This window comes from Pantherophis guttatus, chromosome 7 (genome assembly GCF_059756535.1).
Source record: "Pantherophis guttatus breed Tessera chromosome 7, ASM5975653v1, whole genome shotgun sequence".
NCBI classification, from domain to species: Eukaryota; Metazoa; Chordata; class Lepidosauria; order Squamata; family Colubridae; genus Pantherophis; species Pantherophis guttatus.
The window spans coordinates 47,478,411-47,493,447 of record NC_142069.1 but is presented as its reverse complement, the minus strand read 5'-3'; the positions used below and the strand labels follow the sequence as shown (position 1 = coordinate 47,493,447).

The 15,037-nt window shown below is 46.4% G+C and overlaps 1 protein-coding gene across 1 annotated transcript in view; it reads right to left on the bottom strand.

The window, feature by feature from the left end:
* CPM (carboxypeptidase M) overlaps positions 1-15,037 on the bottom strand; it is a 34,823-nt gene that overhangs the window by 7,482 nt on the left and 12,304 nt on the right. Inside the window, exons 4-5 of the mRNA XM_034403211.3 lie at positions 9,674-9,846; positions 8,613-8,797 (exon numbers count right to left, since the gene is read on the bottom strand). Of these exons, the coding sequence (XP_034259102.1) occupies positions 8,613-8,797; positions 9,674-9,846 (358 nt within the window). The remainder of the gene's footprint in view (positions 1-8,612; positions 8,798-9,673; positions 9,847-15,037) is intronic.

Below are 15,037 nucleotides of genomic sequence, written 5' to 3'. Positions count from 1 at the left end.
GAATAGATGGAGGCGGGGCAAACTGTTTGCTTCTGACAAGCAGACTAAGGACATGGATTTCTGGAACCATGTCCTGTGGTCCAATGAGACCAAGAGAAACTTATTTGGTTAAGATGGTATCAAGTGTGTGTGGCAGCAACCAGGAGAGGAGTACAGTCAAGCATGGTGGTGGGAATGTCATGGTCTGGGGCTGCATGAGTGCTGCCGGCACTGGGGAGCTACAATTCATTGAGGGAACCATGAATGCCAACATGTACTGTAACATACTGAAGCAGAGCATGATCCCTCCACCTCCAAAACAACCACTGCCTTGCTAAAGAAGCTGAAAGTAAAGGTGATTGACTGGCCAAGCATGTCTCCAGAACTAAACCCTATTGAGCATCTGTGGGGCATCCTGAAATGGAAGGTGGAGGTGCACAAGGTCTCTAATATCCACCAGCTCTGTGATGTTGTCATGGAGGAGTGGAGGAGGACCCCAGGGGCAACTTGTGAAGTTCTGGTGAACTCTATGACCAAGAGGGTTAAGGCAGTGCTGGAAAATAATGGTGACCACACAAAATATTGACACTTTGGGCCCCATTTGGACATTATCACTTAGGTGTGTACTCACTTTTGTTGCCACCAGTTTAGACATTAATGGCTTTGTGTTGCGTTATTTTGAGGGGACAGCACATTTACACTGTTATACAAGTTGTATAGTCACTACTTTACATTGTAGCCAAGTGTCATTTCTTCAGTGTTGTCACATGAAAAGATATACTTAAATATTTACAAAATGTGAGGGGGTGTACTCACTTTTGTGATATATTGTATCAGATCGATACAATGTTAAGCTGCATCAACAGGACAGCTTTTCAGTGATGAAAAATTTAAAAACTCTGTATTTTTCATTGGTCAGACCCTACCTTAAGTATTGTTTCTAATTCTGGGCACCACATTTAAAACAAAAATCAGAGAAATTGAAATAGATTTTTTCCCCCAAAAAACAACAACACAACAGGGATGCTCCAGGAAGTGGAAACAAAGTCTTATGTGGAGAGATTGAGGGGGCTGGATATATCTGACTGTGAAAAAAGAAAAATAATTAAGTGGTGCAGAGAATGTCAAGATATATTTTTCTAGTTCCAAAGTGCAAACCATGAATTAACATTCAAAAGTTACAAGAAAGAAAATTCCAGCTGAATGTTTTCCTAAGTTTCTTTCAGAAAAACTTACTCATGGTAAGAGTAGTTCAACTGAAGAAGCAATTACTGAGGGAAATGGTGAGCTGTTTCATCATGCATCAGATAGTAGCTAACAACAATTTGTTAGGGAAGCTTTAATTTGGATAACTGTATTGTGCAGGAAGTGAGACTTCCAGTTCTGTAGATGGTGGGAAGAGTTTTCCACAATGAGGATGTCACAGCAGATCCTCCCTCTTCTTTTTCTACTAGCATTGTTCTTATAGTCACTTCTTGAACAATTCACATTTTTACATTTATAATGCTAGGTGCTGCAGTAAATTTTCTCTTTGTCAGTTCAGAATGAAGAAAAAAAACTCTCCTGTATTTTAGTGGAAATTTATCTTGGTTTGTTAACAATAGGATAGCTGGCTATTATTATAAGAGGGATTTCATGTGACAAATCCCATTAAATGTTACATTTTTAAAAAATCTTAATGTTCACATTTTTCTGATAATTTAGATGCAAATGAGTATGTACATGCAGATAAAAGGGGCGTTGGTCCTACCTGAGATGCTCCTTCTCGTTGTGGGGAGACAGCAGCCAGTGTGGGTAGCACTCGCCCAATCAGCTGTAGAATCAGTTCTTGTGAACGATAGAAAATGGAGTTGACCTTCGGCACGAACGTAGGATCCAAGCATAGAACAACGCGGTCCACGTGAAACATGCAGAGATCGGCTCGGATGGATAAGGCTGCCACCTCCAAAATGCCCAATCAGCTGAAGGACTGAGTCTGCCAATAACATTAAAGCCCGCCCTTGTTTCCGGGCAGGTCCAACTTTTGGCGAAGGACTATAAGGGCAGACTCGGCGTGTGGGTAGGCAGAAAGGAAAGATTTAAGAAGGAAGCCAATAACAGGACCAGACAGGTAAAAGGAGGGTCTGGCTGCTGTCTCCCCACAACGAGAAGGAGCATCTCAGGTAGGACCAACGCCCCTTCTCCATTGTTGGTGGAGACAGCAGCCAGTGTGGGACATACCCCAGTTCACTGTCCCAAGGTCTGGGAGGGGCCAGGCTGGTCCAAAACAACTTCCCCGGCCACAACCCGCTGTAACATCTGACGGCCAAACGCGGCTTCAGCCGAGGCAAATCTGTCCAGTTTATAGTGCCGAATAAACGGCGCTGGCGAGGTCCAGGTAGCCGCCCAGCAAATCTCCCACAAGGGAGCTTGAGTAGCCCAGGCTGCCGACGTGGCCGCGCTGCATGTGGAATGAGCCGTCACCTGGGAAGGACGTGGCAGAGAACGAAAGTCATAAGCTGAAGCGATGGTCTGTCGAATCCAGCGGCCTATCGTAGAAGATGACACCTTGAGACCCAAGGAGACGGGAAGGAAGGAGACAAACAAAGCTTCCGACCTGCGAATGTTGGCAGTCCGCTTGATGTAAATCCGCAATGCCCGCCTGATGTCTAAAGTGTGCCAACGGCGTTCACGGGGATGAGACCATCACAGGCAGAAGTTTGGTAGAATCAGTTCTTGTGAACGATGGAAAACAGAGTTGACCTTCGGCACGAATGTAGGATCCAAGCGTAGAACAACGCGGTCCACGTGAAACATGCAGAGATCGGCTCGGATGGATAAGGCCGCCACCTCCGAAATGCGACGAGCCAAGGTCATGGCCACCAGAAAGGCGACTTTACAAGAAAGCAACCAAAGAGATGTCATTCTCAGCGGTTCATAAGGAGGCCCCATGAGGGATTCGAGAACCAACGGAAGGTCCTAGGTAGGGTAACGATGCAGGACTGGAAGTGACAGGTTCGTGGCGCCCCGAAGAAAACATCTAATCAGAGGATGTTGAGCCAGCGATGACAGCGAACCGCAGGTAAGTACAGAAGAAATGGCACCAACCTGGCGACGCAATGTGTTGGGCGACAGACCATCGGAGAGCCCTTGCTGGAGAAATACAAGAAGATCCACAATAGAAGGTTGTAGGATGTTTACACCATGGTCACACCATGCAGAAGGCCCGCCAGGTCGCAGAATAGATCCAGTCCATGGAGGGGCGCCTAGACGCCTGGATCGTCCGAATAACATCACCCGGAACACGAGCACCTGTCAAGGAGAGCCGCTCAACCTCCAGGCGGTCAGACTGAGCCAAGGAAGGTCCGGATGGCTCAACGACCCTTGCGTCAGCGCGTCCGCGTCGAGAGGAATGCGCCAAAAGGGAGCGACAGATAGGGAGACTAAGTCCGCAAACCATGCTCTGTGTGACCAATGAGGAGCCAAGAGGATCACCTCTGCTCGTTTGTCCAGAATCCTGCGGATGACCCTGGGAAGCAAGGAGGTCGGAGGGAAGGCGTACAAAAGTCTGTCCAGCCATGGGGCCTGAAGTGCGTCGATGGCCTCCGCCAGAGGTTCCGGAAACCTGGCAAAGAAATGGGGCAGCTGAGCATTGGAATGTGTCACAAAAAGGTCCACAACTGGACCTCCGAACCGATGAACCAGGTCCTGAAATATCCTGGGATGAAGACGCCATTCTGCATTGTCCACTGCTTGACGGATCAACCAATCTGCTTGAGCATTGGCGACCCCGGATATGTGCTCTGCCTGGAGCGATTCGAGATGACATTCCCAGAGACCCAGTTTCAAGGCCAGAGACAAGAGGGACTTGGATCTGGTGCTCCCTAACTTTTTCAAATGTGCCTTGGCCGTCACATTGTCCGTTAGCACAAGGACATGAGTCCCAGAGACCAGGTGGCAAAAGGCTCTGAGAGCTAGGAAGACAGCTTGCAACTCCAACCAGTTGATCGGATGACGGGCCTCCAAGTCACTCCACGTCCCTTGGGCCAGTTGACCTTGGCAATGGGCACACCAGCCCCGGAGACTGGCATTGGAGGTCACCACCACCTGTTGGGGTTCCAGGAAGAGACAGCCCGCTGATATTGCTGGGGACCGCCACCACCAGAGGGATTTGAGGACTGAGGAGGGAACAGGGACCGGCCTGGTTGATGTGCCTCTGCCCGACTTCTGTAAAGGTAAGAGAAACCATTGAAGCTCTCAGGTGTGGAATTGAGCCCAGGGAACAATGGCAATGGCCGAAATCATCTTCCCCAAGAGCTGAGAAAGAATATAAGATAAACTGGACTGACATCCCTCAATCCGAGACACCAAGACCTGCAGACTATCTTAGCGGTCAGGGGAGAGAAACACCCTACCCTGAACAGAATCAATTAGGGCCCCTAAATGAACTAGAGAGCTGGAGGGAACAAGGTTGCTCTTTTCCAGGTTCACGGAAAACCCATGGGAAGCCAACGTCTCTAGAGTGAGTCTAATATCTAGGATAGCTTGGTGAGTGGAAGAGGACAACACCAGAATGTCATCCAAGTAACAAAGGAGCCTAATCGACTGAACCCTGAGGGAAGCAGCCAAGGCCGCCAACACCTTAGTAAATGTACGAGGGGCAGACGAAAGCCCAAAGGGCAAGGCCCTGTACTGATAGTGAACACCCCGTAACAAAACCTCAGGTACCTTCTATGGGAAGGGAGAATGGGGATATGCAAGTAAGTCTCAGTTAGGTCGATAGAAGAAAGGAGATCGCCCCTCCTAACAACGTCAAGGATAGATTTCAGCGACTGCATCTTAAATTTACGGTATATGACATACCGATTTAACCGTTTTAGGTCCAGAATGGGTCTCCACCCACCCACCCAAGGACTTAGGGACTAGAAAAACCCGGGAATAGAAACCTGACCCGACTTGTTCGGGCAGAACAGGTTGGATAGCCCTGATGGAAAGGAGATGCTGTACCGCAGCGTCCATATGCGCCCTCTTTTCGGGATTATGAGAAAGCGGACAGCAAACAAAGGTGCTCGGAGGAGGGGAAACAAATTCTATGGCCAACTCTGATCTTAAGGTAGCCAGGACCCACTTATCGGAAGTAGAATTCTCCCAAGCGGCGACAAAGAGAGCTAATCTGCCGCCAATGGGAGGATTCAAGATGCAATCAGAGACGGCGCCGGTAGGAACGACCTCCTCCCCCTCGAAAGGGCCGCCTAGACACAAAGGGCTTTCCCCGGGAGGGCCTATCTTGAGATCCCCGCTGCCTGTTAAAATTACTATAAGGTCTAGGGGAAGAGAAGGGAGCCGACCCCACGCCATCAGCACCTCGGAAATTAGAGCGAGGAGCATAAGGGGCAAATCTTGAGTCTCCCCATTGAAATATAGGTGCCAAGACCTTCTTCTTATCCCTGGTTTCGGTGAGGAACGGTTCCAAGGCATCACCAAATAGGCGGGACCCCCCAAAAGGAACTGAGGCCAGATGCCACTTATGGTGGGTGTCAGCCTGCCAGTGGCGGAGCCAGACAAGGCGACGGGCAGTGACCATGGAGGCCAATGCTTTGGAAGCGAAGCGAGCAGCGTTCAGTGTGGAGTCTGCCGAAAACTGCAAGGCTGTGACAATTTTATTTAAGTCCTGCCTAACTCGTGTGTCCTCCGGAGGCAGTTTCTTCTGAAGCTGGCACAGCCAAAGCAAGGTGGAACGGTTAAAAAACGATGTCGTAGTGGCCGCCCTAATAGCCCAGGCGGAATTCTGATGTTCCTGCTGGAGAACCAAATCCGAGCGACGTTCATCCGGCCGAAGGCGCTCATCAGGATCACCCAGAACATTGGCGTTGGGCAACAGGGTGGCAATAGGGGCGTCCACCAATGGCACCTGAAGAAGAGAATCTAGTTCGGCAGCGACGTGAACGTTCTTGCGTTCATTTGACGAGGGCGAAGGAGCTGCACCTGGTGAAGACCACTGCCATTTCACCACATCTACAAATAGAGGAGGTGTTGGGATAGAAGTAATAGGCTTGGCAGGTTCTGTGAACATGGGATCCAATGCCTCAGAAACCAGAACCGGGTCCGCAGCGGGTGAAGACAAGCGAGCGGTGTTAACGGCCTTAAAAAGTAAGGACTTAAATAAAGCCTATGGAAAAAGTCCAGTAAAGGCCGGTTGTTCTTGAGGCAAGTTTTCATCATCTGATAGGGCGAAGTCATCAGTCCACGTCTGTCAAGACTGACGGTTGACTTGAGTAAGAACAAGTAGGCGAATCAGGAACCCAGGTCTGGGGTTCCTCACTGGCCCGTTGCTCAGGAGAAACAGAAGAAATTGACCGCACTGATTCAGGGCAGCTACGTGATTGCTCCCGCGCGGCTAAGGACCTCTGCACCACATTTTTGATAAGAAGTTGAAGTTGCTCAGGTAGCAATTGACAAGAGACAGCCGCTGCAGGAGCCGAAGTCATAGGTGCAGAGGCGACTGGCTATGTAATTTCCGGAACAGAAACAATGGTGGAGGAGGATCAGAAGAACCCCACAAAACAGAAGTCGAAATGGTCACAGGGCAGTCCCGTAGGGATAACTGATCCGGGGAATTGGGTCTAGGTACTGACCCAGGAGCCGAATTGTCAGCAATAGGTGCGGTCACAGCACTCTTTGCAGCCATATCAGCACTCGCCTTTTCGCAGAGCTTAGTTAAGACCTTGTCCCTTCGCCTCTCAGATTTAGAAGATGCCCCATGCTTGTGGCCTTTTTGGCGAGACCGTGCTGGGTCAGACGATGGTAATGACTCCCTGGATGTCACTGTGTCCTGAGGTCTGTTATGAGAGGCAGAATCCGACTGGGCATGTGCAGCAGTACTAGCCGAGCGGCCATGTTTAGATTTCACCAGGGCTTTAGGCATAGCTGCAATCAAGGTCTTGATTGGGCACAATTGAGCTCCACCAGAAGCTACTGATGGTACAGCAAGTGTAACAACGGGAGCATAGAAGCTCCTCAAACAAAGCACTGGAATAGAAGGTGGGAGCGCAAAAACTCCACTAATCAGTAACTAGCTCCACCAGAACTCCGTTAATCAACCAACGGGGCGCAAAGCTCCACAAATCAGTACTGAATGCCAATTGAGGGAGTGTAAAAACTCCACAATCCAGCCCTTGATCAACTTGAGGGAGCGTACAAACTCCACAAATTTCGATGAGGCGACTAAGTTCCTTTGAGTCACTCAAAATGGCCGCCACGATGACAGTCTGGCCACAAAAAGGCGGACAGCCGAAATAGCAACGAGCGAAGAAGCCGGTCAGGCGAGGAGGGCAGATAAATGAATCCCAGCAGACAGAGCAATCCCAGCTGACAGGGGTCAAGCGCAAGGCTGCACGCCTTCAAACAGAACTGGCAGCCGGTAAATGAGGCAGTCAGATGAAGTAGATCGGTGCTGATAAGAGGAAAACAGACCCAGCTGACAGGAGGGAGATCGCAAGGCTCTGCGCCGGGAAAACGTGAACCTCCTGGCAGTCGATGACTTTTCAGAGCGGCAAAAAAGGCACAGAGGACTAGAGCAGGCAGCCGCCGAAGCGAGGGTCCAATGCAATGCCAAAAAACGGGGCGGTTTGACAGCCGAAACAAAATGGCCGCCGTAAGCACTGAGGAAATTTGCCGCCGTTTGAAACAATCGCAGCCGAAGCAGGGAAGCGGCTCCAATTAGCCTCCCAATGGGCCGATGAAGAACCCCCTCCCCGGAGGGGAGGAAGCCGGTCAAACAAAGATCCCCACTACTCACAGAAGACAGTAAAAGGGCAGAGACTACTCACAACATCGAAATGAACCAGTCCAGAGTCAGAGGGAGGTGAGAAAAACCGTAGTCAAGCAGTCCAAAGTCCAAATAACCAGCACAGCAGAACGCAATCGAAGTCAAACAATCCAAAGTCAAAAGCCAGCAAAGAAACACGATTTATAGCAATAGGAAAAGGTGTAGGAGACAGAGCCAAAGACCCACACGCCCGTCCAACTGAAAGGACTGAGTCAAAAGCTGGACCTGCCCAGCAACAAGGGCGGGCTTTAATGTTATTGGCAGACTCAGTCCTTCAGCTGATTGGGCGAGTGCTACCCACACTGGCTGCTGTCTCCACCAACAATGGAGAATGTTAGTTTTCTAATTGTTCCCTGCCTTGGAATTGATCTGGATTAGATAAATCATGGATTGGATTAACAAAGCCTAAATTAGTTCGTTAAACTGAATGACTGGTTATGATTTTTAGTGCTCCTTTTTTTTTTTTTTTTTTGCATACCACCTTGAGTCTCTGGAATGGGTGATCTATAAAAAGCATGCATAAGTTAACAAATAAATGTGCATGTGAGTTGAGTTGAGTTGATAGATAAATTAAAGCACTATATATGCGTGTGTGTGTGTGTGTGTATATATATACCATATACACACACACACACACACACATATATATACATACACACACGCGCGCGCACACACACACATATATATAATCCAAATATAACTTATTTTGATTTATTATAATACTTGCTATTAATAAGTTCATTAATTTATTTTGATATGAGGACCATTAATTAATAATTGAGAATTGTTTTGTAGTATCCTCATGGTCATCCAAGTATTAGCTTACCTTGATTGCCATTATCAAAGGGGTAACTTGCAACCAGTGCTCCACCATGCAGATTAGCAGAAAGAACAAACATTCCAGTATTTATCCAGTTCATAACTGCTTTAGTCTCTGGCTGGATATTTTGATTATTGGTGATAAAATGATCAGGAAAATTCCTGTTCAGATCTTTTCTATTAGCATTGTACCTTGAAGAGATAACATTGTTATTATATAATCTTTAATATACTTTTTGAGTATATGAGCTCAGCCATAAGAATTGAATCAGAGAGTCTAGGCTAATGCTAACAGAATTGTAAGAAATAGTAACAAGTAACAGTACCTGCACTGGCTTTACCAGGAAAAGTGGTCTAAAAGTATCTTGATGATTAGTCAGGATGATCTATTATCAAGTAGATAAGGAAAGAACAATTCCAAGGAAACAGAGCAAAGATGAGTAGATAATAAAATAAGTAAATCTAAGGAGCAAAGAGATGACCTGTAGGGAGAGCAAACAAGGCATAAGCCTGTAGGAAGAGTAATAGAAACCATCATTTCAGAGGAACCCAGGGAAGGGGGATTTTTTTAATCAAAGGAAAGTTATAGACTAGCAGAGAAATTTACGCTAATCTGAAATGAAAGATGGACATGATTATGGGAGGTATTGATAAAGGATGATATGAGACTGGTTAATTCAGAGACGCACATAAGTTTTGAAGAAGTATCTAAAGATGACCCAAACATTAAAAGAGGAATGTTGAACATTCATTCTTGTGGACTGAGGGCAGGATTACATGAAATTTTAAAACCTCTTTGCAAAAATTCACCAACTACCATTCCCTTGCCCCCAGCCTGCTTTTGAGTTAATAAAAACTTCCTTATTACATGTAAAGGTAAGTGGGAAAGACCAGGCTAAATAAAATTTCCTACTCCTGCTCAAGAAACTATAACTTGATTTAATGATATGATAGTTAAGAACTGAACCTACAAAATTGTTCTTCTGCTAAATGTATTGTGGGTTAAGTAGCATGTTGAAAACATACCCAAGACATTCCTCACTGTATCCTAAATTGCTTTTTTCTTACCTGCCAATTGTGGATGCACACTGAAGCATTATTGATTCTTCAAAACCATCAGGGTTCATTGAAGGCATGATGTGTATCCGAGTGTGGTTAATGAGTTTTGTGATGACTGGATCGTGTTGATCATTTTCCACCAAATATTTAATCAAATGGAGGAGCAGTTCCCGCCCAAGAGCCTATAAGGGAAGCAGAGGAATAAGTACTCGAATTAAATTGACAATAAGAAGCAACAAACCAATATTAGTTGGGCAAAAATCACATGATACAAAAGTAAGAAAAACAAGCAAATGCAATGGCTAATGTTTTCAATTTACAAATAATCTCCCTAAAAACCGGAGTCAGAAAAAACTGGAGTCTTATTTACATGAAACAGTTCCTAATACCACATATAGAGAAATGCCATAATGCATGTACCTAATTAATGAATACATACATATGTATGGACCTATGTACAGCATGCATGTGTACAAAACAGAATTTATAAAAAATATCAGTTTAATTTATAGCCAGACTAATTAATTAAAGAGTAGTCTTCATATAATCATACAAATACATCTTAGATTCATGGATTCATGGATTATGATAAAGTTTCGATTAACTATGATCAGCCAAAATCGATTTGAGTTAGCCATATACTAAACTATACAAGTAGTCCTCAATTTATGACTACAATTGAGCCCAAAATTTCTGTTGCTAAGCAAGACAGTTGTTAAGTGGATCTTGCCTCATTTTATGATCTTTCTTGCCACAACTGATAAGTGAATCACTGCAGTTGTTAGTAATATGGTTATTAAGTGAATCTGACTTCCCCATTGACTTTGCTTGTTAGACAGCTGTAAAAAGGGATCTCATGACCTGGGGCACGGCAACTATAATAAATATGAACCAGTTGTCAAGCATCCAAATTTTGATCATGTGACCATGGGGATGCTGCAATGATCATAACTGTGAAAAACGATCATAACTTTTTTCAGTGCTGTTATAACTTTGAACAGTCACTAAAGAACTGTTGTAAATTGAGAACTACCTGTAATTATGGATTACAAACCACAATAGCTGGAGTCACATAGTTTGCCAAACCAAAAACAAACCATGCAATGATTTAGCAACATGTTGTTGGGGTTCCAAGTAACACCCCGAACAAAAGAAGACTCCGAAGCTTGAAGTTCCTCAAAGTTCCATTTTATTAGAGATGTCATATTGGCACATCTGGGAAAACCAGAATCTGAAAGCTTCCAGGTTTTCCCCACCCAAAATAAAGTCCAAGTCCCAGCCCAGCACCCACCTGTCCAACACATGTGTTGTCCAACACTTGTTATCTGGGATGAGTTTGATCCTGTGACCCCTGAACACGTGGACAGGATTCTGGGTAGACTGAACGCGACCACTTGTTTATTGGACCCGTGTCCCTCCTGGTTAGTGCTGGCTTCTCGGGAGGTGACACGAGGCTGGTTCCAGGGGATTATAAATGCTTCGCTGGGTGAGGGTGTCTTTCCTGCCGCCTTGAAAGAGGCGGTGGTGAGGCCTCTCCTCAAGAAGCCTTCCCTGGACCCGGCAATGTTGGTAAATTATCGTCCGGTCTCCAACCTTCGTTTTGTGGCGAAGGTTGTTGAGAGTGTGGTTGCGCAACAGCTCCCCCAGCACCTGCATGAAACGACGTATCTGGATCCATTCCAGTCGGGCTTCAGGCCCGGGTACAGCACGGAAACGGCATTGGTCGCGTTGGTTGATGATCTCGGGAGGGCTCGGGACAGGGGGTGCTCCTCTGTCCTGGTCCTGTTAGATCTCACAGCGGCTTTTGATACCATCAACCATGGTATCATGCTGCACCGGTTGGAAGAGTTACGGGTGGGAGGCACTGTGTTGCGGTGGTTCTCTTCCTTTCTCTCTGACCAGTTGCAGTCTGTGTTGACAGGGGGACAGAGGTCGACCCCGAGGCCCCTCATATGTGGGGTGCTGCAAGGGTCGGTCCTCTCGCCTCTCCTGTTCAACATTTATGTGAAGCCGCTGGGCGAGATCATCCGTGGTTTCGGGGTGGAGTACCATCAGTACGCTGATGACACCCAACTGTACATCTCCACCCCGGATCACCCCAACGATGCCCTTGAAGTGATGTCCCGGTGCCTGGAGGCCGTACGGATCTGGATGGGGAGGAACAGGCTCAGGCTCAACCCATCCAAGACCAAGTGGCTGTGGTTTCCGACGTCCCGATATAGTCAGTTGACGCCATCACTGACTATTGGGGGCGAATCATTGGCCCCCACGGAGAAGGCTCACAACTTGGGCGTCCTCCTGGATTCACGGCTGTCTTTAGAAGAGCACTTGACGGCCGTGACCAGGAGGATTTTTCATCAGGTTCGCCTGATTCGCCAGTTGCGTCCCTTTCTGGATCGGGACTCATTACGCACGGTCACTCATGCCCTCGTCACCTCCCGCCTGGACTATTGCAATGCTCTCTACATGGGGCTCCCCTTGAGGAGCACCCGGAGGCTCCAACTGGCGCAGAGTGCGGCCGCGCAGGTCGTAATGAGAGCGACATGGCGCTCCCATGTAACACCTCTCCTGCGCGAGCTGCACTGGTTCCCGGTGGTCTTCCGGGTGAGCTTCAAGGTTTTGGTTACTACCTTTAAAGCGCTCCATGGCTTAGGGCCTGGTTATTTACGGGACCGCCTACTACCACCAATAGCCTCCCACCGGCCAGTACGCTCTCATAGAGAGGGACTCCTCCGGGTGCCGTCAGCCAAACAGTGTCGACTGGCGGCCCCTAGGGGGAGAGCCTTCTCTGTGGGGGCACCTACCGTCTGGAATGAGCTCCCCCCGGAGATACGGAGGATCCCGGATCTGCGCTCCTTCCGCCGTGCTGTGAAGACCTTTTTATTCCATCAAGCGGGCTTGGCCTAATCTCTTCCCTTTTTAAATATGTAAATTTTAATCTGTTTTTAAATTATCGGGGTGTTTTAATCTGTCTGGGCCAAATAATTTAATTTGATTTTATCGGGTTTTTAAATTTTGTGTATTTATGTATTTTATTGTTGGCTGTTCACCGCCCTGAGTCCTTCGGGAGTAGGGCGGTATACAAATCAACTAAACTAAACTAAACTAAACTAAACATGGTCTAATCAATGCACCATCCCAACTGGAGATGACTCCCAATCACACCCCTCCAGATGCAGGGCAAGATGTCCCTGACTCTCTGAGAAAGGAATGTTATTATGACTATATATCACTCCTGCTCCATACAATGCACCCTCCCAGTCTCCCACAGCAGTAAATGTGGCAGGCCTGAGGGCCCACTGCAAAAGATGGCCTCCAGGCCTGACACATATATGATTTCAGCTACTGAAACAGATTTCATAACAGAAGCCAGTCTGTTTTCCTTAACATCAGCTATCAATGGGATTCCATGCTTGAGAATGTAACTATGTACATATGTTACGTTATATTATTGACATTTAACGACCCACGTTTCCCTGAAAATAAGACTGGGTCTTATTTTCTTTTGGGCCCCAAAATAAGCACTAGGACTTATTTGGGAGGGGGGGTGTCTTATTTTCCCCCCATCTACAGGAGGCCCACTTCTGCTTGCTCGTGGCAGGGTAGGAGGCTGCATGGTGCGCTAGTGCTGCTGCCATGAGGCAAGTGAGGGTGGAGCTGCCCCATGCATCCTGTACCAGCTTACTTCAGGACCCTTGCAACCAGGCCACCCATGCCCCGACATCTGTCTTGCTTCAAAGCAGCAGCTCTGGCAACCCCGTTCAGCAGGACCCTGCATGGCCCCTGGCCCATTTCTTCTGCTTGCTCGTGATCACAACGGAGCAGGAGGCTGAGCAATGCAATGGTGGCACGGCCACAAGGTGAGATGGGAAGTGAACCTGCCCCACGCACCCTGCACTGGCTTACCTCAGGGCCCCCACAGCCAGGCCATCCATGCACCAACAGCTGCCTCGCCTTGCGGGTGCAGCAACAACACACCACTCAGCCTTCTGTTCCGTTGCAGCTGCAAGCAAGCAGAAGTGGGCCAGTGGCCATGTGGGCTCCTGCTGCACATGGCTGTTGATGTTGCCACCACGAGGCAGATGTTGGGGCATAGATGGCCTGGCTGCAGGGACCCTAAGTAAGCCGGAGCGGGATTTATGAGGCAGCTCCACCCTCCCCACCTCGTGGCCACAGCATCGCAAGCAACCAGACAGAATCGGCTGCTGGCCAGCTGCTCAGGCGCTTAAGTAGGGCCTTATTTTGTGGGGTAGGGCTTATATTAGACAGACACGTAAAAACATGATGGGGCTTATTTTTGGGATAGCTCTTATTTTTGGGGAAATAGGGTAGTCATTAAAAGAAATGAGAATATTTTTATTTTCTTCATAGTAATAATTGCTAATTTTAAACTTAGTTATTCCTGTAATATCAACCCTCAAACTTTCAACAGCAGTGAAATCAAGCTAAAAGATTATTGCCCATTGTCCATTTCTGAAAGTATTCTAGACCTCTTTATGTGAATAAAATATGCAGGTCCTTGCCAGCAGGGCTTAGAATCATTAACTTCTGCGCAAGAAACTAAAAAATTAAAGAAAAACCTATATTATTTCTTCAGGACCATACTGGGCAAACCAAAACTGCCACATTCATTGTATTCCAGAATGTTTTTTTTAAATTAGAATGCTTAAAATCTTGTAAGAGTTTGAATCATGTGTAATTTTGATCATTTTTAGTACTTATGATAATCATTTAAATTACTAGGAAGAAAAAAATAATAAGAGAACATAAGAAAAAATATATAGCCTAAGAGGACAAGAAAATATCATGTATTATGGTATTATCAAAGGCAAGTTCTTATCCACTTAATACAGTAAAACAAATACAAATTCAATTTTTAAAAATCAACAATCATATCAGGCCAAAATGCATAAATTTATTTATTTATAAAAGTTATTGGCCGCCCATCTTACCATAAGGTAACTACTTAAAATAATACCAAAATACCTGAACAAATACAAAAGGATAAGTTTCTAGATGAAGCAATTTAGGATTAAAAGTTTATTATGGTAAATTTATTTGTATTGTATGGATAGAGAAACCAAGAAAGATAATAAAAAAGCAGAAAAATCCAATAAATTGTAGTAGTTGAAGATAAGAAAAAAGAATTAAAGTGTCTAATAATTTAAAAAGCAAAAAGAAAGGAAATTATTTTGGATCCATACTGCATAGATTGTGATTTACTGTAGATATAGAACACTATTCTGACCAAAAGGACCTTTCTTGAGGGATCTGCTCAGATTGCTCTGTCTGGTCTGGAAGCCAGATACTCACTTTACTGATTGTCTCTAACCCGTTAGCAGTCTACAGCATTGTAACTGTATTTCTCCAGCA